The sequence below is a fragment of the Epinephelus fuscoguttatus genome, linkage group LG1 (genome assembly GCF_011397635.1).
Source record: "Epinephelus fuscoguttatus linkage group LG1, E.fuscoguttatus.final_Chr_v1".
Lineage (NCBI taxonomy): Eukaryota > Metazoa > Chordata > Actinopteri > Perciformes > Serranidae > Epinephelus > Epinephelus fuscoguttatus.
The window spans coordinates 35829694-35857435 of NC_064752.1; the positions used below are offsets into that span (position 1 = coordinate 35829694).

The 27742-nt window shown below is 40.3% G+C and overlaps 1 protein-coding gene across 2 annotated transcripts; it reads left to right on the plus strand.

Moving 5' to 3' along the window:
• Positions 1 to 967: 967 nt before the first annotated feature.
• Positions 968 to 26349, plus strand: mapk14b (mitogen-activated protein kinase 14b). 2 transcript variants are annotated; one of them, XM_049591080.1, is made up of 12 exons: positions 968 to 1397; positions 10690 to 10819; positions 15971 to 16029; positions 17117 to 17228; positions 17844 to 17873; positions 18118 to 18165; positions 18259 to 18373; positions 19339 to 19410; positions 22063 to 22142; positions 23275 to 23353; positions 23839 to 24012; positions 24133 to 26349. In XM_049591080.1, exons 1-12 carry the CDS (start codon positions 1279 to 1281, stop codon positions 24198 to 24200), a joined length of 1086 nt encoding a protein of 361 aa, XP_049447037.1. In that variant the 5' UTR covers positions 968 to 1278; the 3' UTR covers positions 24201 to 26349. The 2 variants fall into 2 exon arrangements, with proteins under 2 accessions (XP_049447037.1, XP_049446977.1); XM_049591020.1 differs by lacking the exon at positions 22063 to 22142 and adding an exon at positions 22690 to 22769.
• The last annotated feature ends 1393 nt before the right edge of the window (positions 26350 to 27742 follow it).

The window sequence follows — 27742 nt, forward strand, 5'->3', positions numbered from 1 at the left end:
ATCTTTTTATGAAGCCCAGACCTCACCTGAGTGCTGTAGGGGGTACATACCCATACACATCTCAAACACTGAAAATAAGAAAATGCATGCAGAGGACAGAGTCTCTGCAGAAAAATACACCACCACACACTTCTAGTGGGCTGTAAGTGATGATTGAAAGGGATTACTTTTGTATGAGTCTGTTGTTTTTTAAGGAAAGGGCATAATACATTTTTAACAAAGGCTCCATTCTATTTAAGTGTCCCAGTAAGCACAACACCAGAAACTTGAAACTGAAGCAGCTAAATTATTTGCTTTTCATACTGTGACGCATCAAAATTTCTTCTATGAAAATGGTCTGTCATTTTCCTTTGTGGAGTTTTGCATATTGGCCAATCAGCTGTGGGACGTTCCCTTGTAATTAACTCACAGTGGTTTGCCACACCTTGATTATACACTGGTGGTTTCCATAAACTAATTATGCAGTTAATGAAAATAAATTGCATCACTTTTCCACATTCAGGTGTGTCATTTTAAATGTAAAAGGTACTTGTGCAATCAGGTATGTGTTATCGTCTTTATATAGTTGTTTTATTATAGTTTTAGGTATTATTTGTTGATTATTATAAAAGAAAATCTTAATTATTGAGTTCATTGAGTTGTGAGATATAAAGTCCAAGGGGTAGGCGGTGTACATTATTTTGTATTTCTTTTAAACATGACGTAGTTTCCAGTCAGATATCTTTCTCTTCACACAGGTGTGAGTGCACTGTATGACGTCATTATATCTGAGGTACATTCAAACAGGTAAAACATGTTAAGCGTTGACTGTCAGACTGTCAGAGGGAGATTCCGACTCATGTCCTCGCGGATATCCCCTGCTGGTTTCGCAATAGCGACCCAGCTCTCGCGAGAAAATAATTATTGGCGGGAGCGCGCAGTCAGTGACGAAGGGACGTCCGCGTTCACGTTTCCGCGCGCCAGCAAAGCGAGACCAGTGCGAAAAATTCACCGAAAGCTAGTCCAGACTGCTTCCTGACCCGTATTGTAGAGGAAGTTGTCTCCGAGCGCCCCGACGTGCACGGAGAGGAGGGGATTTTCTTTCTTTGCACAACTGCACCGACATTTGCACACGAACTGGGCGGGTGAAGTTTTCTGCGTGATTGAGGAGCTTCTCGGTGTTTAAGTGTTATTAGGGAGCAGCAGCACACCGCGTCGTGCCACACGGGGAGGAGAGGAGAGAGGGCAGAAGTTTCCGCTGGCTTGTTTTGTCGCTGCGCGGCTGCTAAATCCACAGGAATGTCGCAGAAGGAGAGACCCACTTTCTACCGACAGGAGCTCAACAAAACCGTGTGGGAGGTCCCGGAGCGGTACCAGAACCTGTCTCCAGTCGGCTCCGGTGCTTACGGATCCGTATGGTAAGCAGTTGTTGCAGAGTAGTATCGAGAGCAGCGCGATTGCACAACGGGTTCCCAGCACCCACAGAGGCCCGTCAGAGTTGCCTCCTCACGGGGTGCTTATCAGTCTGTCAGGGTGCCAGTGGAAGAATATGGGACTATCGGCTGTGCCGTTTGTTTACATTGTCATACTTGGGCTGCTATGAACCGCTGCCACATCGTGCACGCTTCGGGGTGGCTCGCGTTTCTTCGGCGGGTGGGGATTATTGTTGTTTTTGTGCACATTTTTGCTTCGCTGTCTTGCTTAACTCTGCTCCTGTGAACGCATGTGTGTCCCGCTGGTTTCCACTAACCACACTGACAGCTCCAGATCATGTCTTACTGGTGTTAAACATGCAGACGGGCTGCTTTTTACTCGATTATCAGTCTCCTCTAAAGAAGCTGATCAGTGGCATGTCCCTGCTTGCATCATCTGCCAGCGCGGTGCCTTCTCACCAGATTCGATCTGAGCTCATCAGCAGCGAAGTTTAACCAGCACCTAGTGAAACAATCGCCTCCCACTACAATAGTATTGTAGTCCTGCACGTACAACCTGGTACTTTACACATCCGCACATTGCATGCATTATGCATTTTCCAGTTGGGTGCAGCCTGCAGAGTACCAGAAGGTCACGTGGTTTTCAGAAAGTAGGCCCCCTCGTGCACAGTGAGAGCTTTCTATATAGGAGCCCATCCGACGACGATGATGACTCTAGAATGATGTCACCCTTTCTCCCGTTGTGGTACACCCATGACTCACAGTCCCGAGGTTAGGTAGTGGCCTCAGCTGTGACGCCTTTTAGTCATCACAAAGTCACGGATGGCATGGTGCCGTCACTTTAACTTTACCGGTAGCTCTGACCCCTACTTTAACACCTTCACTTGTGTGTGTGGGTTGTGCAGTTATTATTAGTGGTGAATGAAGGGTTAACCATGACCTCATTTTGTACTTCAGGCAATCACTGGGCATATCTGCCAGTGCATATGGAAGGCATGCATGAATACAGTGGCTTCATTATAGAGATATGTGAAATACTGTGATGTATATTAATAACATGCACTTATGTCAGGATCAGAGCGGTGCTGAAAATGAAAAAGGCGTGTTTATCTTCCTTTAATTCGTTTTTTTAAAGGATGAGTCTGTGGTATTTAGGGGCATATATTGGCAGAAATGATATATATAAGACTCATAACTATGTTTTAATTAGTTAATTATCACCTGAAAATAAGAATTATTGCATTTTGTCATAGAATGAGCTGTTTACATCTGCATATGGAGCAGGTCCTCTTCCACACAGCCTAGAGGCAACAACTCAAACACTGGCTCCAAAAAGGGCCATTTGCTTTTTCGTGTTGGCTAACACAGTTCTCCTAAATGCTTGGCGCATGGGAGAAGTTTCAGTTCTGCAACTTCACTGCAATATGCCACTTAATCCTACACACTGGACCTTTAATGTCTGGCCTGATGCTCCACAGTTTGCACAAAAAAGTGGGAGTGAGAATAATAGTAGCACATAAGAATCAAGATTCCTAGCCCTGCACAATTCTGAATCCATTTCACAAATGCCAAAAACAAGTTTTGTATGTGTAAATAAAGTTATGATAACAGCACAAAAAAGTATAACTGAGCCCGAGAGCACACCATGCAGTATGGAAATATATTTACGATAAAATTTTGGAATTTTGGAAGAAAGAAGGACAGGAGGATAGATGATTTGAACATGCAGGGTGACTTGTGTAGCTGTAATTGAGCCAGCTATGGAGGTTCTCGCACTTGTAATGATCAAAGTTTACTTTTGGCAGTCTGAATCTCCTGAGCTCAAACTCAAACAAAGCATAACAGGTTCAGTTTGACCTAAAAGTGAAGACTTGTGTTGTTAGATGCTTCCTTACATTTTCAGAATAAAAGTTGGGACAGTCACCTGGTGGAGAGCAACATTTGGCATCTTTATTATTATAATAAAAATCTAAATGCATTGATGTTAAATGACTAAAATCACATAGAATTTGTTGGCTCATTTTTAAGAGTAATTTAAAAGTCAAATTAAAAGTCATTACTATCTATCATAGTGTCCTTTTTAATTTGGTGTTAAGTTCTATTTCTAGTCTTATTTTCTTAACCAGAGGGTCCACCTTCATGAATACTTTTAAAAGAGAAAATTATTAGAACCGTATTGTACGAGTCTCACTGTCACTTCTGAGCCTAATATGGGATGGTTGGTTTACTGGGACCTGATCCAACTTGTACTGGATTTAAAAAACGAATGGTTCAAATAAATTCCACTACCAATGATTATATTATTTTAGAATGACAACGTTTTACAACAGGCAAGGCACAAATCTGAGGCATGGGTAACACTGTGAGGAAATCTGTTGGATCACCAGTGTTTGGCTGAACTCTAATCTACAGTGCAGATCCACACGGCCACAATAACTGAAATTGTAAGTTAAACAATAAGGCATATAGAATATGTAAATCCCACTGTCTACATAGTTATGTGCTCCCACATCACTTCTTACAGTGGAGCAATACATTCAAAAGCTGACTCTTTTACTTGTGCTGACTTTAACACTGAAAAAGACATGACCCCAATGTCCAGATATGGGTGTGTCTTTTTACAGCTTGCGAGGTTGGCAAGCGACCTCTTGCAGCCTTAAGTGCTCCGAAGCTCCTGAAACAGCTGGAGTTAATTGAGGGAGCAGACTCTGAAACAAGCATGCAGATGATCAGGATTGCACACTCAAATTTGATTCTGCTCTCACAAATCCAGGCCTGTATGCTCTCAAATGTTGACTTGAAGGCTGAGTAGTGTTCAGGATTTGTTTTATGCTCCCAAACATCTCTTGTCGTCAGTATACTTCCTTACCTGCCATACTTCAGAATACACACTCAGCTTCTGTCTTCTTCTCTTATTCTCTTATTCTCATACAGGCAAAAGACTGTAGCATGCTTTCAAATTAATGCAGTCAACATTTTGGCTTCTGGCCAGAAAGGGACCTTCATCATGACCAGTTTGCTTAACTGCCTAACCAATTTGTAGGATTCTCAAAGACCCCCATCTCCACAAACAAGGCCACATGCATCATTCATTCTGTCACCTGCAGCTATTTTGTAGTTGCCTTTGAGGAAATTCCTCTGTGTTTTCCTCTGTATTTGACTAGATCCCCAACCAGTACAAGGAGTTGTCAGCCTGTCTCTTATGATCATCTGTGTGCACGCTTAAGAAACATCTTATGATCACAGAGCCTTTTGAATACTACAACTTCAAATTCTGAATTCTGAAGGCGAAGTGGTCCAAACAGCAGGGTGTCATTAAAACCCTTCAGAAGGTATCTGAAATGTATAAATAACCCCACAGCACCATGTCACGGCTGTTGGTCAGCTGAACACACGCTCTCAGTCATTCAGCCGGCAAACTCTTTGTTGTTGCTGCCACGACGTTCCTCCTCTTGAATTCTTCCCAACTTTTAAATATGGAAAGCATGTACTACGCAGGGTTTTAAATCATGTTTCTCATCAATCTGCCATTCAGATACAAGACTTAATAGAAAAAAAACACTTCTGCTTTCGCCTTATTTCTGACCTTTGTTCTATTATATGAATGTCACACTTGGAGGTGGTCCAGGGTTAGAGTGGAAAGAAAGCGTTTACAGTGAATGCCGTTGGCTGGGATTACAGTATGGACTGTGTGTTGAGTGCCTCGTGTTGTTCGGTCTTCCTCAGCTGAGAGGAAACAAGCACAGAAACCATACAGGCCCACGGGGCGTGCATGCATATTAAATCAATTGCTCATTTTTTTGCTCAGTGCAGGGAAATGAATCATGGCTTAAAAAGTATAAATATTTCAGGCTTTGATGAAATCAAAACAATAATTTCCCAGCTTATAACAAAGTGCATGACATATGTACAGACAGCTAAAACATCTATTGCTAAATATTATTAAGGATTTAATAAACATTTTAAAGAGATAAGATGTAATTGTAACACAAATTTAGAGTGGAAATAATCACTGCATGCCTCAACAACAACACTTTTATTCAGAAGCAACAGAACTCATCACAAGCAGTTATTGATAATCAGAACATGGTTCTCTTTTTAGAACGTTTCCTGCTTTCAGATATTCACGTGTTTGGATATTTCCTCATTCCCAAAACATATTTCAAACTGCTATCAATTTGCTTAGACAACAGATTTCGACAGATTTATATCACAAAAAGTTTTCTGCACAAGGTGCTGTGGTAAAAACATGTGCCTTGCTTGTTGCCTTGGTGTCCTTAAATGTGTCAGTGTACCATGAAAGTGATTCTTCTCCCTTTTTTTGTTACATTGCCAGCAAGTGTTTATTTGGTTGGCTTTCATGGGTGTGTTTATGATGTTTATGTCCCGTAACAGCCTTTTATATTGTCTTTACAGACAATATGTAGCATCAGGTATTCTGCTGATGAAGACAGGATTGTGTGATGAGGCTGATGTGGGGAGAAGGTGCAATATTGTGGCAAGTTCTGGCTGACGCAGTCGATTTTAACCTCAGAGAAATGTACACTGACTTGTCAGCTGTACAAACAAAGATGAGGCTTAAGTGTAAAACCAGCAATTTTCAGTCATGTGAGGTGCGTGGCTGAATACATTTGTGATGTCAAAAGAGTAAAACCATTCATTTTGGTTTGAAAACTGTGGATCAGGCTTTGGAGCCCCAGTATGTCTTGGCATGCAAGACACCACGAGTGCTGAGATGCCCAAAGACACAACTTTATGCAATTTTGTAAACTCCATCATTTCAGCCTTTTTCAGTTACTCTGTCGGACCAGTGAATTTCCCTATAAAAAGTATTTTTAAAGGACTAGTGTGTAGGATTTAGTGCCTCTGGCAGATAAGTTGCAGATTGCAACCAACTGAAACTTCTCCTGTGTGCCAAAGGTGTAGGAGAACTTGAGTGGCCTTTGCAAAAACGCAGATGGCCCTAACAACATGGTGGAGTTTGTGGAAGAGGACCCACTCCATATGTGCATTTAACGCAATGAGTCGTAGTTTCAGGTGATTCTAAACTAATGAGAACAATAATGAATATTGCATACCATTTCTGCCAGATTAGCCCCCCAAATCCTATTGGACATTTAATATATAGTTAGCATATGACACTCGTAAATGCTCTCTATAGATAACAGTATGTAAAACATTGAAGGTGCATGCATGAACATAAATAGCCCAACAATTTGCCCATGAAAGCTATGACTCCAGTTCTACAAAACATTTAACAAACCCATTTAAGGTGGACACACTTTAAGACTCATCCTTCATTAAGTATTGTTAAGAAGAGTAACTGCTGCATCTGAATCACTCACAGATAAAACGAAACTTTCATTGTCTTTCAATGTCAAGTAAATGAAAGAGGCATACATAACTCATCAGTCTTGATTGCCAAACTTGTGAGCACAACTCCCTGGACCACATACAGACATGGGAACCAGTTTATCTGGGAGATCTGGGAGAGGAGGCATAGTTGAGCAGTTTTCACTGTTAGCAGAGCAGATTAGGAAATGAGCGTGTTTATGCGCCCTATGATAATTTAATTAATTTGGATTATGTGAATACTGACATTATTGCTGCTGCCATGCAAACATCTTAACCACGTTATATTACTGTCACTAAGGTTGCAGTCATAGAAAGCTTGGCTCTTCAAACACAGCCAGGTTAATTTTTTATTTATTGTTATTTTATATGTTTAATTAAGGGGGGCTGTGGACAATCATTAACTGTCCCAGACTTAGCAAGATAGCTAAATCCCATCCCCCGGCCATATGTACGTTGATGAAAAGTCAGTGTTAAAACAGATTTACCTTAATAACATTATATGTCAAACAGAGTCATTACTGTGCCTCAGGTCATGGTGTGCATAACAGAGTGTTTACTGTTAAAGATTAAGGTGCATCACGATAGTGAGATCTGATGACTGATGTGTTCTTTAGCTACAGGAGAGCCAGATGATGATAGGGAACATTGAATTGATTACTACTAAACATCTAAAAACATGCTCATTAAAAGCACGTTCCCCATCTCCCCTCTTGTTGCATTGCTTTTGAGTCCACAATGTTCTGCCTGACTGTCATCACATGGCTGTCAGTTCCTGTCATAACCATAAACACATTACAGAACAAGTCTTAATAGCTACAGACTCATATACATGCTGCTGGTGTCCTTTCCATGATGACTGACAGGATTTGTTGGTCAGGTCTGATTTTTCTTCTCTTCACAGTTTATATGCACAGATTTATATGCAGCTATGCCCTAAAAATTAAAAGCAACATCCTAATATGTGTCGAAGGAATACCCACATATCCTCTGGAGTACTTTGTGTTTTGTTTTTTTTCTGTCAGATCATACAGGTTAGATTGGAAGTGCAGCATTTGACTATTATGTTAACTAATGGGGTTAGGCATTCTTGTTTGACTTGGTATGGATGACTAAGCAGTTCAATGCTTGCAAAACAGGTTGTATTTTATTATCATGCTATTAATCATTTTAGCGTGCACACAGATGATTTAGTGTTCCTTCCTATGGTGCTGCTTTTCAACACCTGTGTCAGTATATGCTTCCAATATGGGGTTGACCCTGACATCAGATTTAATGCTGAAAGTATTGCTAATTAGATTTACAGAGGATAAAAAAATATTTCTTGAGTTTTGTGAAAGTAAAGATGACACATGACATCCCAGATGACGGAGACAGCATATTGCAGTCTTATAAAATTTCTGTTCCTCCGGTAGCTGACGTAAATTGCGATCAGTCAAAATGAAGCCGCGAGGCTCGTAATGTGTGTGCCAAGATTTTATAGTGCCAGCCGTGTTCCTCAGCATAAATACACCCCCACGTTAGATTCTGATAAGCAGTCTTACTCATACATACATAGATATGCAGATTGGACAAGGTAGGGAAAAACATCATGAATGCACCGGATGAATTAAGCTGCACAAGAAATGCATCCCTGTGTCGGTGACTGTGGTGTAGAAGCCGCAGTGATGTGCCAGCCTTTATCCTTTTGTCTCTTTAATCTCTTGCGAACCTCCTTTCCTGAAGTAAAGTGAATTGATGGAAAGAGGAAGGACATAACACTTAGACATCTCCACAAGTCATTTGAAGTACACATTTGCCTGTCTTCTTCTGACAATCACTCCTTTCCCCGTGATCCAGGTCTCATAACACTGCTCTGTTTTACAGCACGCGTTTTTATGGCCATGTGTTATTGCACTTCCATTTATTACACACTAATTGGATGATGTATGCTTAGACCTGTCTTGTTTGTCCTGCAAATTAGCAGCAGTTGTTTAAAGACAGTGCATGTGCGTGTTTTGTTTTGTCACTTGGCTTCGGTATACTCTGTGTTAACTGAGTATGGGTTTTCCCTTACAAGTGACACATATACCAGTTGTTCTGCGAGCCGGGAACATAGAGTACACTGGGTGTGGGAGATTATCTCTGACTTACTGGGAAAAAAATGTGCTGCTTATCTTAATGTTCTTAATATGGACGCGTGGCACTCCAGGAGGACCTTAACTTTGTGCACCAACGCAGATTTACTTTTAATGCTACTACTGGTCGTGTTGTACACTGAAACACAGGTATCCAAGTCATGCCGCTGAAAGGTCAATAGTTCAGACCTCTTGATCAGTTTGTGCAATATGTCCAGAGGAAATGACTCCCGTTTCTTACGGTAAAATGTAGTGTTGACATGGCCTTGAACCAAACTCCTAACTGGAAGGCCACAGTGCAGCTGAGACTGGGTCAGTAGTTCATATAGTTCACATAGTTTTAGTACCTTGCACCAATGTATGAATGAGCACTCCCTGCAAGTCATCTGCATTCATTTTGTGAATTCAGTAGTTTGCAAAAGCAGTTTAATGGAAATAAAGAAAACCCTCATTTCCACATGTCAGACCACAATAAGAAGAAGCAATACTTCTCAGCAGAAACGGAGCACAGATTTTTTTTGACTGATTTTGCAATCATCCATTTGTAATACAGCTTAAGTGATTGACCTGGAAGGAATGTGGTTTATTGTAAGTGGGTTGTGTTCCCTCACACGTACAGGAAATGCAGCAATGTCACACTTCTCAAGGAGGCAAGGCCCATCTGCCTCTCTTTCCATCACCGTCACAACGTCTGTCTGTGTGTGGACCAACCAGTATGTTAATTTTTACAGGTTAAATCAATCCTAGATCCTGGCAAAAGGATGGTTGCTATCAACCCTTAGAATATGTGCTGCAGTTTTTAATAAAGGTGCTTGCTTATTGCTTATTTTAAAGCGCCCCCAGCACATTTCACCCTCATCTTTTATGCTATACTTCCTTTGTCTCTGCCCTTTTTGCCACACCTGTTTCTTTTTCCTTCCTTTTTCTTGTACACTGCCTCCACAGTCACAATGACATATTCTGTTACATTCATAACAATGAAATAAGGAAAATAGTGAATGAATGGATGAATGATGACTAAAGCAAACACAACCAGCTCCAGCGGGTTGCAGGACAGGCCCTGATTTTGAGGGATAGTTAGATATGCTAAAATAAGCCACTGTTAACAGTTATGTAGGCACCAGGGGCAAATTGGGTCACATAGCTAATTACTTTCTTTTTCATGAAGTGCAGTTGTTACATTCTTTTTTTTCATATCACTAAAAAAATTGTTTTGTTGTGATGGATTACAAATAGACATGTTGTAGCTAGCAGGTAATTTCCTGAATGAATCAAGAGTAACACATCATCAAATGGAGCTGTAATAACAGGTTTTCAATTTCTGGTGTCAAGTGGTCATCGTGACAGTTAAAGCACCAACACCCTGGAACATGTGAACAGCATCAATATAAAAATGGATTGTCTAACTCTGTCTGAACGCTGCTGATTGGAAGCAAATGTTCACTGACCAACATGTTCTCCTATTTATTCTTTTTTTAGTAAATGATTGGTGGCTTTTTACACTCTTGAGTTGTACACAATGCAGCTGATATTTACAACAGGTTCAGTCATGTTCCCCTGTATGGCCCTGGGCTGCAGAGTATAACAAGAAGCGAAACCAAACCAAGAGCTGGGTGTTATGCAATTATTTGCTTTGTTTATTGGGTTAAAGCCACCTACGCAGTCTAGTGAAACATCTCATTCTCAGTTAAATAAAGGGAAATCTTTTAAGTTTTGGATATGACAATTACTATTAGACTCATGTGATGTGCTTGCTTTTTTTTTTTTCTTTACTATCAAGGTCTTACCGGTCACACTTTCTCTTTCAGTTCGGCGTATGACGAGAAGTCAGGCCTGAAGATAGCAGTGAAGAAGTTGTCCAGACCCTTCCAGTCCATCATCCACGCAAAGAGAACCTACAGAGAGCTGCGGCTGCTCAAACACATGAAGCACGAGAATGTAAGTCGCCTGCAACCATCCCACCCTCACCTCCACCGCCCAGACATAAATCTCTGCCCAGGGCCTCACTCCTGTCTTGTTTATATGCATTGTTCTGTAGTTTAGCTCTTAAGCCAAGATTGCATATGTGTGCACATGGAGTTGCACATGAGGTTTGCACAGTGAGTGCAAACATGTAGACGCAGGCACGTTACACCACTGGTTACATTGTCATGCTGTCTGTATCCTTGTTGACTTGTAGCTCGTAATGATTGCTGGAGCCCATTAAGATCTGCCTTTAGCATAGTGGTTATGTGTATGAAGACCATAGAAAGATAATTATTAGAAAGGACATTGAGCTGTTTGTCACGGTCATTTGATGAGTACAAAAGAAATTGGTAATTGTTATTAGTTGCTATGGTGACAAGGCACGTCAGTGGGGCTGTAAAGTTTGTCATTCACTAGTTTGAGAACTGCGTTTTGGTTTTTTTTTTAGCTTATTCTTACATTTATTTTCCTTGTAAAACATAAAAATACAAATTTATTCTAATCCAAGGACGCATTCACACTGGCACTATTTGGTCCGCTTTAAACGAACCCTGGTCCGCTTCCACAGATAGTTCGGTTCGTTTGGAGTGGTGTGATTGCTCATTCGAACTTTGGTGCAGACCAAACGAGTGAACCCCGGTCTGCTTGAAAACTGGGGGTCTCAGTTCATGTGCAAGTGAACCCTGGTGTGGTTCGCTTACAGTGGGAAATGCAAATGGACTATCCAGCGAACCAAAGACAGGAAGTGACGTAGAGCGCATTGCATTTTGGGTAGAGAAAAAACAAAGCCAACAGCGCAAACTGGGAGAAGTAGCCGTAAAAAAGGAAAAATGTCTCATGGGTAGACGTGGAGTAGTGTGGAGGTGCAGGTGCTTACCCAAATACTGCATACATTTGGTGTTGCTCTATTGTTTTTGTGGTGACCAAGTGACCAAGAGGGAATTCCGTTTCGGTCCTGGCCAATCAATGAGCCGGGTTTTCTTCTTCCTCGTACTTTTTTTCTTCCTGGTCAGTGGTCATTTTGGACAATACCGCCCCCAAACAAGCAGCTGTTGTAACTGCGTAACGTTGTCCAGGCGGTTTGGTCCACTTTAAAAAGTGCAGTGTGAAAGTTAAGGTTGGGTACCATTCATAATTGAACCGATACGGTATCTGGAATTCGGTACCAGTACCAAACGGTACCTTATTTCGGTACTTTTTAAAGTCTAAACTTCTCAGTTTCAACATTTTATTGAGAACATTTAGGAACAGTGCTGCACGTTAACTTTTGTCTGCACATACATTTATTTTGAAAATTCAATAAAAAGATTTAAATAGAAATAAATACAATTCCTTAAATTGGAAGTGTTTCCCCCACCTGCCTTGCACGTTGCGTCGCAAATATTGCAGCGAGCACTATCTCCGTCGACTGCCGTGAAGTGCAGCCAGACTTTGGGCCGCTTTCGGCTCGCCGTTGTTGCTGAGTCTGAGGTGCAAGTCATGCGCTCTTGCTCCACCTCCACCTCACGTACCGAAATTTGGCACCGGTTCATTTTAAGCTACGGTAGTACCGATGTGAATTGGTACCAAGTACAAAAAGTACAGAGTTTCGGTACCCAACCCAAGTGAAAGTGAACCGAACCAAAGGAAGATGTAAAAAAATTTGGCATTCCCCACCCAATCAAACCGAGTCCCCCAGACTATCCTGGTGTGAATGCGCCCGAAGATTCTCTCTTTCACCAAACTAGCTTAATTGCCTTGTTAACTCAAGTAAGATCCCATTAAGTATGCTGATCTGCATGCTGATTATCCCTGTGGCCTCTCTCTGACTCTCAGCTGTTTGCTAAGCAGCAGATCTCTCACTTGTTTTTCGGAGGCAGCTACAGCACATCATATTTTAACAACCTTGCAATTAATGGCGACAAAAACAGGGAAGAAATATTTTATAAGTAACAGATTGAGTATATGAAAATTGAATATCACCCTCACCTCAATGAGTTTGTGATTTACTACAAGTCGGTTTGTTTATACAGAAGTTTATGTGGAAGTTAGCCGGCTACCACGGTTGCAATAGCAACGGCACACATAAAAATAGATGCTGGTCTGACCATCCTGCGACATTGATTTTGAATGGGACCGTCCGTTCTGCTCTCATTCTGTTTCTATGATGGAGACCCACTTGATACAGTAAGTGAAAGGGAGCTCAAACTAGGAACGACCAGGAAACCACCTGTAATGGCAGAGCACAGGCTGTGTCTCAAAATTATGTGAATATTCTGGGAGTGTGCATGAGATCTTTAAGCTATCAGAAAAGTGCCCATTCACTCATGGACTCTTTTTGTGAAGGAAGTATACAACTCTATTTGAAGGCACTGTGATGTCATGCCATGTCACAATGATCCACAGTCACTTACGTCACCATTTAATCATCCACATATACCTGCATGCATCAATCATTCACCCTAACAATGCCTCACTCCCTGTCCCTCCTTCCCACATCACTACAACAGGAGTTGAGCAGTTTAGGTGGATTTATGAAATAGCAACAACTTCTTAAGAAGTATGAAGTGGTTTCTTGTGTTAGATTCATGTGAAACAGTGTAAACACACACATGAGAACACTGGCCTCAAGCAAAGGGAGGCTGCGGTCTGTTGGTGTGATGTCCTGTTAGAAGAGGTTTTCCCCACGAGCGATCAAAGCCTGTTGTGTTGCACCGCTTGGTGAGCAGTGAGTCACCAAACAGGTTTACAACTGCAGTCTCATCATCACATTCTGCAGTGTCTGTTCCTGTCATCTCATTTTGTCACTGCAGCAATTTTGACTCGTGCCGTTTTACTTAAATGTTTCAGAGCAGTGGCTTTAGTTCGCCTCCAACAATCTGTGCTGCTTGTGTTTTGGTTTTCTGTGTCTCTGTGTGTATGTGTAGGTATAGCATATGCAGACACTTGCCCACAAGCGGTTCCTAGTTCCTGTGTGCTGTTTGTGTATCCAGCTAACACTTTGACCAAATAGTGTGGATCCTCTTGTGTTATGTAACAGCAGTGGTTACGATTTCTCAAGCTGAAGTGCAGGTGATGGGTATCTGCACGCTGTGTGGGAGCAAGTCCACTGGTTACTGGTGTGTGTGAGTAAGACTGGAAGTTTCTGTTGCTGCTGTGGTCTTTGTAGGGGAAAAAGGGGGGAATTTTACATTGTGAAGAGTTCACTCAATAGTTAACTGTTGGCTATTGTAATAGGTAGAAATAGACTTGTTATGAAAGAGCTCAGTGATGAGTGACAGGGTGGACTGGTGCTTTCTCCAGTATCATCGACCTGCAGGCACTGTGAAACACGGCAGTTGTAGATGACGCACACACAGGAGAAAAGAAACTGCAGCTTCAAGTATCAAGTCTCAAAGTGGTAGAAACCCACAAGCAGCGGTTAAAGACCAGCAGTGCAGCAGATCCCCATATGAACATGCACCATTTTCACACAACATCACTACTTGAACAGCTTGAACACTCTTGGTAAAAGCAGTTTGGGAATTATAGTTGCATGGTGTACTGGTACTACTGGTAAAATACCTCAGTGCATGCATTTAAAAAAACAAAAACACAAGAGGTTTGCTGGGATTATGTAGGATTATACAGAATCAGTGCCTGTATCGCTGTGCTAAATGCAGGATGCTAATGTTGTATTGAAACTGACTTGCAACAAAATTGAAATAATATCAGTCTTTATCTGAGTGTGGAGCTCCTGACAGCCTTTTTAAAAGGTTATATTGCCATTTGTGGTCATTATTAAGCATGTTATTGCCAGTGTCTGTTTCATCATAACGGGGACGATTGCATAAAGCTGTTTTTTGTTCCTAAATCTTCAAAGCATTTTAATACCTACCTATGCTTTACGCAGAGAGGGATTCTGTGTTGTGCTCACGCTGTTGCCAGGAGACTCCCTGGGTTTCAATTTTGGAAATCCTGTGTGGACCAATGAGCTGTTTGTTGTGGCTCCGGCCCACCAATCAGCTGTGGTTGTGCGTCCTGTGTGGGTGGGCTGCTCCCGTGTTTTTGACAATACCTATCCTCCTCAGTCTCTCTCCAGGGGGCGGGGGCAGGGATGCGCTCAGGGCTTCTCTCTGCCTCTGTGCTAGTATGCATGTGCACGTGCATGAAAGTGTGCATATAGAAATACTGTAGATACACACACACACACACACACACACACACACACACACACACACACACACAATTGTCCTCTGTGTTTCCTGTCTTTGTTCTCTCTCTCTCTCTCTCTCTCTCTCTCTCTTTTTTTGCTCTTTTTAAACCTGAAAACAAGTCTGTTTTGTGCACCTAATTGTCATCTAAGTCTGTCATACTGCCGCCTTCACAAATTATGTTTGGCTTTCTTGTCACACAGTGAAAACTCACATATCCATTTTAATGATACGGTATTGCAAATGGCTTGTTCACTTATCAAAATGCACTTTTGATGTGCAGAATCTCCAAAGCCATTGTAATGTTAATGAATAAAAACAAATGCAACACGCTCAAAATTGAGAAGCTGTCGAAAACACCTTGCTGTTGTTTGAACACGCATGTGAACCCAGTTAAATGTAAACCAATCCAGTATGACACATTGCTTTTGTGCTTAGTGTCTTTAGTGTTTATTCTACTTTGTTCACACTTAGACACATCATATAACACTGCTGGTGCCTCCCGTCAGTATTATGCACAAACCTCACCAGATAATGTTCGCTGCTTCCTCTGAAATTACATCTGTTGTGGTTGTTATCAGCCCCATTTATGTGACTAAACTGCTCGGTAACCAAAACAGAACACGAGGATAACCTCTTGTACGTCACTAAACATAAAAGCAAGCGCGAGTCCTTGAAACCGGAGTAATATAACAAGGCAAAACTTGCCTGTTCGTTTGATTTGATAAAATTCAACTTCAGATATTGCAGGATGATCGAGGTCAAGCACTATAACTTCATAGTTGTAGTTGTTATCAAAGCATGTTTTTGCATTAAAGGAATGCATGCTGATATTCAATGTATTCAAAAAGGTGTTTTATCATTAAATGAAACTGCTTTTTTGTTCATTTGGAATCTCTGTCACACATTTTGTTAATGTCTCTTTGTCCTTTGACCTCTATTTTGTCTTCAGGTGATCGGACTATTAGATGTTTTCACACCAGCGACAAGCTTAGAGGAGTTCAATGATGTGTAAGTCACACATTTTTTTCACCCTTTCACCACCATCGTTTAGGTTTTCCTCTGCCTCTGTGTCTTTTGTGTTGTTCCCTTTTGTCCTGAGCTCTCATTAGTTTTCCTCATTCTCACACAATGAAACCGTTCATATCAGCAGATGATAACCAGATAAACACAAGAGCAAAAGTAGAGTTGCAAACGCATCATAACTCCGCAGCTCATAACTTCATGTGAGTCCAGCACGTGGCACATTTCACCAAGGTGATTGTAGGGTGAACTTGTGCACTATGCACATCACAGCTAGTCTCCATGGTAACAGCCATCTGGCAGTCTCTGGGGGTACTGTGTGTGTGTGTGTGTGTGTGTGTGTGCACAGAATACTCAATCAGCATCCTTGAATTCTCTGCATGGTGTGGCGTCATCAGCATGTTGCACATTTGTTGAAATGTGAGCTGAAGCTACACACACACACACACTCATACTCATCACTGGAGTTGCATAATAAAGATGTGATACTTTTCTTTCATGTGACCAGTAATAAAGACAGAAACATTGTGAAATCAGTCCTTACAAGAGGAGCAGATGCATACACGCATTCACAGGCCAGCCAACAAGTGGTCTCTTGTGGAATGAGGTCAGATTGAGCAGATGTAGCGTGTAAAAACATACACACTTTTATTATATTTGACCTTCTTCTGCTGATGTGTTGGTTATATAAACATTTTACTATCAAGAAAAGATAAGTGGAACAATCAAACATTTTCTTTTTTCACACTCTTTATATCAGCGTCTTTGTCCTTTTCCTTCTTTTAAAAGTGCGCAAATTATCCATGAACCACTAGCTTTTATTAAGTATTATCAAAGTTATGTAAAATAGTAACAACTTATTAATTAAGTCAGTCTTCTATAAAGTAATTGTTGCAGAAAGTAATAAAGTTTTTATAGCACACAGTAAAGTTACAACCACCTCAAACAACTCAACAAATAACAATAACTGAACTCTCACAAAACATTTGAATGTAAAGGATTCTGCATAAGACAAAAGACAGACATGCAGACTTGTGGAGACCACGTCCCATCAACTGTACTGTGTGATTTGCAGGTACTTGGTGACCCACCTAATGGGTGCAGACCTCAACAACATCGTTAAGTGTCAAAAGCTGACAGATGACCACGTCCAGTTTCTCATCTACCAGATTCTCAGAGGCTTAAAGGTCAGTGAAACTCCCTGCCTGTTGATCAGTGGGCTGTTTTAGACTGGTCTGAAACTGTTATAAAGCTGTTAACTTAACCTTTGTGAGTATATTGAAAATACTAAATATCCTTTCTGTCCAATGGTTGAGTAGCTGTAGAAACATATTAGAGATGTCTGTTAGTTTAAGTGGTGTAACCAGTTGAAGTCACGGTACCACAACTGAACTTTGACATCTGACACAGTAACCCCAGAGTAAAGCTCATGGAATGCATGTCTATGCAACTTGACAGGTACACAAAGCAATTAAAAAATAATCAGTCTCGTGCAACACAATGCAACAGTTCATTTCACCAAAATTTGATAGCTAGATTGATAATTTTTTTCATTAGTCATATTGTTTTCTCACTAGATAATATCAAGTGAGAAGTGTCATTGCAACTACATCTCTGTCTTTGCACCTTATTTTCTGAGACAGGACTTCATGTAATTCAGTCATAACCTGTTGCTTTTTGGTGTTCGACTACTGGGTTACACACATGAAACTATAATTTAGGTACAAAAATAGCAAATTGAATACACTTTGAGTTGCACTGTGTTCATATTGAGATCATTATTTTGTTCTTTTTCCCCACAGTACATCCATTCTGCAGATATCATCCACAGAGTAAGTTATGACTGTTAAATGTCCTTTTATAAACTTGAGGTCTGAAGTCTGATAGATTATCTTGTTTAGAGGAAACATGTCTTAACCTCCTAAAGAAAGTCTGGTTACAAAGGCCAAAACAATGATTACTGCATCAGCTATGGTGTTTGTTTAACATTACTAGGGAAAGGCAGATAGAAGGATAGCTCTCTGCTGCTTCTGTATCCTGTCTTGACTTTTCCTTCTTTCTGCCTATCCTCTTCAGGACTTGAAGCCCAGTAATCTGGCTGTAAATGAAGACTGTGAGCTCAAGGTGAGAAATAGCCGTCTTGAAACAAGGCTCACCATATATAATTTAGATGAAGAGTGGAAGATGTTCAGTTATGCACCCTGTTTCCTCTTGCAGATCCTGGACTTTGGTTTGGCACGGCACACAGATGACGAGATGACGGGCTACGTAGCCACGCGGTGGTACCGAGCCCCGGAGATCATGCTCAACTGGATGCACTACAACATGACAGGTACACGCACAGATCGGGTCATAATGTTTTCCGCCACAACTGAATGTAACATTACGTAACTTAGTGACGTCTGTGTGTTAAGGGGTTGTCGTAATTCGCAAGCATTCAATTTGTCAAAAAGGCCAAACAATAATTGAAAAATAATACATAATGGAGGTTTCATTGTCTGCAGTATACATCTCTGATATACAATTTCACCAGATATATGTAGCTTTTTCTTCTGTAGTGATGCCTGTTTAGACTGTTACATAACAAATGATGAGGGTGATTATAGAGAAACTAGGCCAGCTTTTCAATTTTTTAAGGTGCAACACCAACCAAAGCACCCAAAGCAATTATCTGACATGGCTTTGTGGTGTCATCGTAAATGGTCAAATAGATTAGATGCAGTATGTTGCTTTTTTTCGCTGTGCCAAAACTTGCAAGGCGCTGTTGATAGAGTGCCTGTTTTTGCCCCATTTCATAGTTTGGGGATTTTAATACTTCCAAAAACAAGTGTGGCATTATTTTTTCCACCAGAAATTGTTGGTTTCTTTTAGCTGGTGCACCAAACGTAAATGCAAAGACTTCCGAATCTAACAAAGGCGTTGGCTCTGTCTTTTTAGAGTGGTTTTGTAGCAGATGTAAAGCAAGAAATAACATTGAATACTAACCAGATGCAGTGACAGAAACAGAAATTACAGCCCAACAAAAACACTGTATGTTTAAGAGATTCTGAAAAAAAAGAGGCATGTTGAATTTACTTAAAGTAATGAAGTACTTTGTACTGAACAAAGCAAACTGTACAATGTATTGTTGAATCCCTGTATGCGTCCCATGGGAATCCTTGTTGGTCTCCATTATGCCTTTGAAAAGCTTGAGCTTGGGGAAATTAATGTAACTGATACTTAATAGGAAACAGACAGGTTGTATCATATTCTTAAGTGTTCACTGTGCTGCGTGTTTTTCTTCATTACATGTAATAGTGGATATCTGGTCGGTGGGCTGCATCATGGCTGAACTACTCACTGGACAGACGCTCTTCCCTGGCACAGACCGTATCCTTCCACAGCTGTCGTTGCCATGCAAATATAAAATGGCTCCTTGGAGTCAAACTCCACTGTAGGTCTTTGGTAGATCTAGAAGAGACAGTACATGGATGCATACTCGTCTTTTGTGTGTGTATACTTGTGAGAAATGTCTTGTTCTCTGCACCCAAGGTTCTCACACAAGCTGTTGGCTTTGTTGTTAACACCACAATGTTTCAAATACACACACCCACTTGCACAATTTTACCTACTTCACGCTGACTTGAAAGCATTGCTGAGTATTGACTTTTGTGAGCTGCATTCCAAAATAGTCAAGGAAACCTGTGTGAGTGTGTGTGAGAGTATGTGCATGCATGTGATGGGAGCTAATAGTCCCCTGTGGTCTATGACTCAGCCCTGCCCACTGTTGTCTCCACTGCTTCTCCAAGATATGGTACACTTTCCTGTTCCCCCTCCCACAACGCTTCCCATGCAGCAGCAGCGGCAGCAGCAGCAGAGCATGACAAGGTTTTAATAGCAAAACACACAGGAAGACACTGTGTAATAAGGACACACACACACACATATACACACACCTACAGATACAGATGTTGGCAAAAACACTACAGAGGTCACGATCTGTTCAAGATCAAAAGCACAGGCTTGCTGTTGTGAAGTGTTTGTGATTCCTGGTCTGAATGATCAGTCAAGCCATTCACTCTTTCACTGCACACTCCGTGTGTGTGTGTGTGTGTGTATGTGTGTGTGTGTGTGTGTGTGGAGAGATGTTTTGAATATGTGTCCTCACACTTGAGAGGTTGTGGAGCTTCCCATCCATGAAACATAGTTTTATGTACAGAGTGCAATTGTCTGTCTGGTCTGTCTGATTTTACCCGTCTCAATGAAAGGTGATCTTGCTCATGGAGGCTACAAACAAAGTGAAAAGTCCAAAAATCAGATCCTGCATCTTACATGCTCCTGCAGATTTTAAAGAAATACCTCACCCACAAAGTGACCATTTGTATATCAATTATTCACCTCTTGTTTTGCTGAATTCATGAAGAAAACTTTTTGTTGTTGTTGTTTTCCTCCATGGTGAACGAAGAATCCAACAACAGAAAGATAAATTGAGGTAAAGGGGGCCACATTTAACAACAGCAAAACTACATCAAAATATCTGTTTACAAACTCTCACACATCTCGTGCAGTATAATCCAAGTCTCATTTATCCAGTCGTATGCTCAGTTCTTCCCAAACATGTTTTTAACAAAAACCTATTTAACATTTTTACGTATTTATAACACTTCTGCATAAAGTGTCTCACACACTGACAAGTAGCCTCACCTGGGCAAGAGCTTGCATTTGAACTCTGCTGAATGAAATGTACAAGCACAGTTCAAATACATGCGCTTCCCCAAGCATGTTACTGTGCAAGTGTTTTAAATAGCACGGTTGTATCAAAAATGCATGTGTTTTGGAAGCAGCAAGCATACAACTGGATAAACGAGACTTGGATTAAACTGCATGAGTGTGTGAAAGTTTGTAAACTGCTGTTGTTGTTTTTTTTACTTAGTTTTGATTTAGTTTTCATCAACAACAGTACAATCTATACAGTTTCCCCTTTTTCCAGCTGTATATAACATTTGTATACATTAAATTCAGAAATTATCCAAACATAAAAAGATGACAACACAAATATCCACTCCAACATATTAACCTTTTAGTTAGAACAATGAAAACATTTTTTTTTGTTTTTTTGTTTTTAAAGTGAAAAACAAAAGTAATAATGGTCCACTCCACATTATAATCACACAGGAAAGTACAGGTGCAAAATTTGTACTGTAAACTGATGTTTTGATATAGTTTCGCTGTTTTTCAAACATGGCCCCCTATGACTTCAATTCATCAAGAATTCTCTCCATTTTTGGATTCTTCGTTCACCCTGGAGGAACGCTAGAAAAACAAAGTTTCCGTTATGAATTCAAGGAAACACAGGGTGAGTAACTGATATACAGATGATCATTTCTTGGGTGAAGTATTCCTTTAACTGAAAGGAGAATGTGTCTACAGCAAAACACTTATATTAATGTACGAATGATCACTGACATTTTTAAATTTAACAAAGTGGCCTCATGTACTTTATCTGGTTTTGTTTGTACTAAACATTCTCAGGTTCTGGCTTCTGTAATGTAAGGGCTTGATGCTTTTCATTGTTTAATATCATTTGTAGATTGAATGGATTTTGGGATTGGTGACAAGAATTTCTTTCACTGTTTGTTGACATTTGCGATGGCAGTCCTACTTGTTTGCATTTGCCTTTTTTTTATACCTAAGAATGTGCAAAATTACCCATTATTGCATGTCATGCTTTAAGAAAGAAGCCTCAGTTTGCTTGATTAACAAGAACAATCTAACCCCTTAGTAATGAATGATACAATCATTATTCAACATCCAAATGTTGTGAGCAGTAACTGTCAATTATGCATCACATTGTTTAACAGATTACACAGTTGAGTTGATTGAATTTGCGCTGTTGTTGACTTTTTTCCTTTGTTTTACTTATAATGAATGAAAGAATCTTTTCAGAGAGCGACAGCAGCTTTGGCTGTTGTGCCTCTCACCCCCTCTCTCCTGATCCAACACCCTCCATCCCTCCTGTTTTCCTTCATGTGAGTGCGGTAGACATTGATCAGTTGAAGCTTATTATGACGCTCGTCGGAACCCCAGGGCCCGAGCTCTTGATGAAAATCTCTTCGGAGTCTGTGAGTGTCAAGAACCATCCTGCCCAGTTCTGTTGCACTGCCCCTCCTGCCTGTGTTTGTGTTGCCTTGGCAAGAGTCAGACAGTCTACTTTACTTCTTTGTATTGCCACTACTACTTCTAAGCTGCACCTGTTTTGCTCTGAGATTGGGTTTTTTTCTTAATGGCTTCATTTTCACTGCAGCACAAGGCTTTGATTCCAACTTCTTTCTAGCATGTACTATGAACTCCCAACAGTCTTTGAATTTCTTCTTATGACAGAATTGGAGGCCTCTAGTGCAGCACAGGGTCACTGCTTCTATATATATAAATCTTAATTTCATCTTTAAATAAATACCTGGGTACTTCAGTATAGGTTATAGCCAGGTAAGGGTTGCTGTATACTGAAGCTCAGAAACTTTTTCCCTCCTTTCACATCTTCTTCATCCGTACCCTGCGTGTGTGTTTCCCCCCCTTTTCCACCCCTCTATACACAACCCTCCCTAACCACCCATGCTCATTGACATGCTGACCTCCATGTTATGATGCCCCTTAACTCGGAAGCTATAGATATAAACCAGCTGCAGCAGATAATGCGCCTGACGGGGACGCCCCCAGCCTCCCTCATAAGCAGGATGCCCAGCCATGAGGTGAGACACGTGCCCTCCACCTTCCCTCAAGTCCAGGCTCGCCCCCTCCAACCCCACCCACCCTTCCCCAGCTGGAATCGGGGCGGAACCACCGATATCGTTTACACTCAATGTGTTGTACACTATCAAAGTATTTCTTGCCATTTGCATTGTCTTTGCGTTAGCCTCTGCTCTCACTCCACTTACTCCCTGTTTCCTCTCTGACTCACCATGCTTGTCTCAGCAAGGCTTCCCAGAGTGCTTTGCCGGTGTATTCTGATGAGCTAACTGTGGCATCAGCAACACATTGATTCTGAAAATTAAAGTGTTTGTGTAGTGAGTGTGGTTTTGGTGGTATTTAAGTGCTTGAAGCATGCCTCACTGGAAGGGTGAACAGTAATAGTAGTTTTTGCACCAAGCAAATTTAGTACATTAACGTATGTCAAAAGATTTTCCATTTTAAGCTGTAGTGTGACAAAGTGCAACCACTATTATCTTTTACAGTTTTGTTAATCTTTTCTCACAGGCGAGGAATTACATTAATTCACTTGCCCACATGCCCAAGAGGAACTTCGCTGATGTGTTTATTGGTGCCAATCCCCTCGGTAAGTTCCCTTTTCAGCCTCACACAATGGCTGACACTATTACTGGCTCACTGGGTCCCTCTAGTGGTGTCATAAAGTCACTGTTTTGTTTTTTTGGTCAGTGTTACCATCAATTCCAATTCATGTTTGTCCAATTTAAATCATCCACTGTGATAAATACTGACAACAGCCATGTAGAAACAGTTTTAAAGGGACAGTACGTATTTTCAATGTCAAGAGACATTGCTGTTATTTTTTTAAAATGTATTTTTTGGTGTTTAAGCACCACAAGCCAAGTGCCATCTAGTTACATTACATTCAAGAGAAGGGAGATATCTCTACAGCCAATATCTCTGACACTCTGCAACTTATCCAAAACAATGCTTTGATTTTGGGATGAACTGTTCCTCTAACAGCTAGCCATTAATATTAGATGGATAAAGATATAGATTTTGCTTCTTTGCTTTTCACATACTCATCATTGTTCTCTTGCTGCTGTCTTCAAGCGGTGGACTTGCTAGAGAAAATGCTGGTGCTGGACACAGACAAACGTATCACGGCATCTGAGGCTCTGGCCCACCCGTACTTTGCCCAGTACCACGATCCAGACGACGAGCCTGAAGCGGAGCCATATGACCAGAGCTTCGAAAGCCGCGAGCTGGAAATTGAGGAATGGAAGAGTAAGTTGCCTGGGCTATAGCCTGAACTGCTGAGGAGAAAATAGTTAGATACAAGTTGTGTAGTAAAAAGACTGCCTCAAAAAATTTGTCAATAACCTCACTCTATTTATTGTCTCGCAGGGTTAACCTACGAGGAGGTACTCAGTTTTGAGCCACCGTCGTTCGATGGAGATGAGATGGAATCCTGAGGAGGAGGAGGCACCTTTTCTTCCATTTTTTTGTTTTCCAGGAAACACTCTTTAAAGACTATCAGTCTCTTGTGACTATCCACCACTTTTTTCACACACACACACACACACACACACACACACACAGAACCATGACATTCAAGTGCCTGCCGTCATTCATCTCCGGGGGACGTTGTTTTATCAGGGATAAAACTTGACATCTTGTTCCTTCTGTCCCCCACTTTGCTGTTTTTGTTACTCTGCATCCCAGACTTTTAATCTTCCTTATATTTTTAGTGAGTTTTTACCTCAGACATTTATTGTTTGTATTGATCCCCTCTTTGATTCAGAAAACTATAAACTACATGTCAGTATCTTGGACAAATTGAACTGCTAATATGGATTTTATAAAAATGTTCTACGTAGCAGGAATTAATAATATAAGATAAAGTTTGATTGAAACGTTTCAGTCAGCGGTGTGTCTAAAGTTTATCTCTCTTCCACACATTAAGATTAAATATTATTTCTATCATTGCATAGAACTGTGTAAATATGGCAAACAGTATTTGTACATAAGTTCTTCAGTCGAACCAGTTACCGTATTTGTGTATTAGTCATATTTGCTGAGTCATACCTCAGCTGAGCCCTTTGACAATATGAATTTTATTACTAGAGTTTAGCCTAAAGTGGCATATAAAAAGATACAGTATGTAATTTATTAGAAGTATGTAAAGGATAGGCTTAAATATTAAAATATTTACCTCTACACAGCAAATTTAGGGCTTCATATTTCTTAGTTTTGGATTTGAGGGCTAACAGTGTCCCCTTTTTTTTTTTTAACCAAAATATGAGTTTGGAGACTTAGCTTATGTATCCATTTCACCTGCTTAACATCTGTGTAGCTTGTTCTCGTTTCTCCATATCAATTCTTCTTTTAGCACTTCAGTTCTGTTGTTTCAGAGGAATGTTACAGTCCCCATTATCACAGCCTCCAGTTTCGCATGATGAAGCCAGATTTGGCTCTTTAGTTTATCAAAATGTGCTGTTTTCCACCACAACACCAACTGACAATGTACTTTAATCATATTGCATTTATAAAAACACAGTACTATTAATGTTTATTGAATGTTGGGGGGCATCAGTCTGCCCTGTATTTATGATCTTTTTGTTATGTTGTTTGTATATCGATGTAAAAGAGAATATTATTTGTCAGAATTTAAGGTTCTTTTTATTATTTATGGAAAGCTTACCGTTTCAAAAACCAAATGCACCGTCAGTAATCTCAAATATCAGTCAAGCCGTGGTGACTGCAGTTACAGCTTGTGTATCAGAGCCAACAATATTATTAAGGTGTTGCGGACAACCTTATAATTTTAATCAGTTTTATAAATTTTGAGCATTTTGGAGGTGTTCCAGTTCATTTTTTCTCTTCAGTTAAAAGCAATTCTTGAACAACCCCGAGGTACTGCCCTCCAAAAGTATCCTATTTTTTTATAATTTCATTAAAATACATCAAAGCAAAATATGTATTACAACTACGCCAACATTTTGTATTGACATACAGACCACTAAACAGTAGACCCCTTGTTCTGAAGTGTACTACAAACATTAAAATGTTTTTATTTGAACTATTTTGGGAGTCAAATTACCTTGTGACATACAAGCTATATCCACAGTTGCTCTGGCTAATGTCAACCAAACATCAGTGTCTTCACAGTCTCATTTGCAATAGCTTGTTTCCATGTAGTGCTTTTTTTCCTCTAATGTATTATTTTATTCTTTTGTGTGTTAAATCAAAATTTGATGTTATTCTGTAATTCTTGTAATATTGATTGTTTTTTGAGTAATGCTAGAACTATATTTGTCATTCTTTTGAATAATTTAGCAGGGCACATGTTTGTGGGAAAGAGTGTACGTTTACTCACTGGATGCTGAAGGGCAATGCTGAAGCCTCATTCTTTGTAGTTTTACGACAACTGCACACGTTAGGTAGGATATTTATCTTTTTCCATATCCAAATGTCAGTTTGGTCATTGGTTATGCTTTCTTTGCCTGAGATGGGTTCATATCTTTTTACTATGTGCTTTATGACATGTACCAAGACAGCACGTCACGCCGCCTGTAAATATCACCATAAGAAAATAAAGGCTACTATTTTTCAAACCTGTAACTGTGTGTCGTATGTTGTGGTGAGTTTGCGCTGTCATCACTGGACGGCAGCACAGCACAAGTAGAGCAAAACATCTGCCAAACAGGGATACTCAGCTTGCCTTGCCTGAGGCCACTTTTGCAAAATTAAAGAAGGCCGGGGCCAGTTAACAAACAAACATTAATAATTAATACACAAATAACTAGTTTGGACCTCTGTTGGAGGTTCAGGGGGATCCTACTGCTGGCAGTTTTATTAAAAAAATAAGCTCTGCCTTATCGTGGGCCAGACTTGGCTGTAAGGTGAGTATCGCTGGTGTGGGATGGCTAAACCTGTTAGAAAAGAAGGTGAAATAAAACAGAAATTAAGAGCTTTAATCAAAATCTAAACAAAACTAATGAATGAAACACTAGACACACAAGTATGAGTACTTACATGTATTCATACACACACAGTTGGAATCCTAATCCTTAATATCATATTAATACAATAACAGAATCAAGGAAACAAGCTTTCGGGGAGAGGTCGGTTGAATGTTTGCCCAGCCAGTGACAGAGTAAATAAATCAAAAGGAAAACTGATTAAACGTATATTTGCACTATGTTCCACCAGCTTTACATAAGCCATGTGTTCTGGGAAATCACGATAGTCCTTCAAAATGTTGTGCTTCTCACAGATTGATGACTGAGTTGATAACTTTCACTGTTGCACTCAAGGCCATCGTGAGCTCCCTCCACTAATATTGTATGATTCTTAATTATGGAGGCTCAGTGCTGCCAGGAAAAGAAACACAATTGATAAAAAGTTAAGAATAAAAATGTTTGTTTTAGAGTTTGAGTCAAAATTATGTTTCGAAATTACGACTTAAAACAAAACTATGTGACTTTTGAAAGAAGAAAACACATTGCTTCTTTTACAAAAACCTTTTCAGTCTGGTATGACCAGGAGCCTATCGTGGCTAATGTTGACATGTTGCTCTGTATTTCACAGTCTTGAGTCAGTTTAATGACTTTATATCTTATATCTTTTTCTTTTGCTATCATTACATTTTACATATACCTTGATAGCTGGGCTGGATTTAACTAATTCTTTAGCCTGTAATGCAAATAATAGAGAAATAATTCCAGTGACAGTGATGACTGTTAATAATAGGTAACAACCCCAAGGGTGGAGTACCACCAAAACAAAGATGAATTTGATAAATTGGAAAATTGTGGCCCTGTCTCAAAATGTGTTAAAATCTATTTATTTTATATTGTGCTCAAATGGTGCACATTTCCAGTACAACTGTGTTTAATTAGAGTACATACAAACACATCATTATCATTTCACAAGAGTACTGGTTGCTCTGGATTTATTGGGAACATGAAGGCCACCATGCACATATATGCTGCACAGATGGTATTATAATGGG

Excerpts from the sequence above, each read along its gene's own strand:
- mapk14b (XM_049591080.1), top strand. The coding sequence starts at position 1,279 with ATGTCGCAGAAGGAGAGACCCACTTTCTACCGACAGGAGCTCAACAAA. Across the intron at positions 10,820-15,970 it reads AACACATGAAGCACGAGAAT|GTGATCGGACTATTAGATGT; the intron begins GTAAGTCGCCTG and ends TTTTGTCTTCAG. Across the intron at positions 23,354-23,838 it reads TATTGGTGCCAATCCCCTCG|CGGTGGACTTGCTAGAGAAA; the intron begins GTAAGTTCCCTT and ends GCTGTCTTCAAG.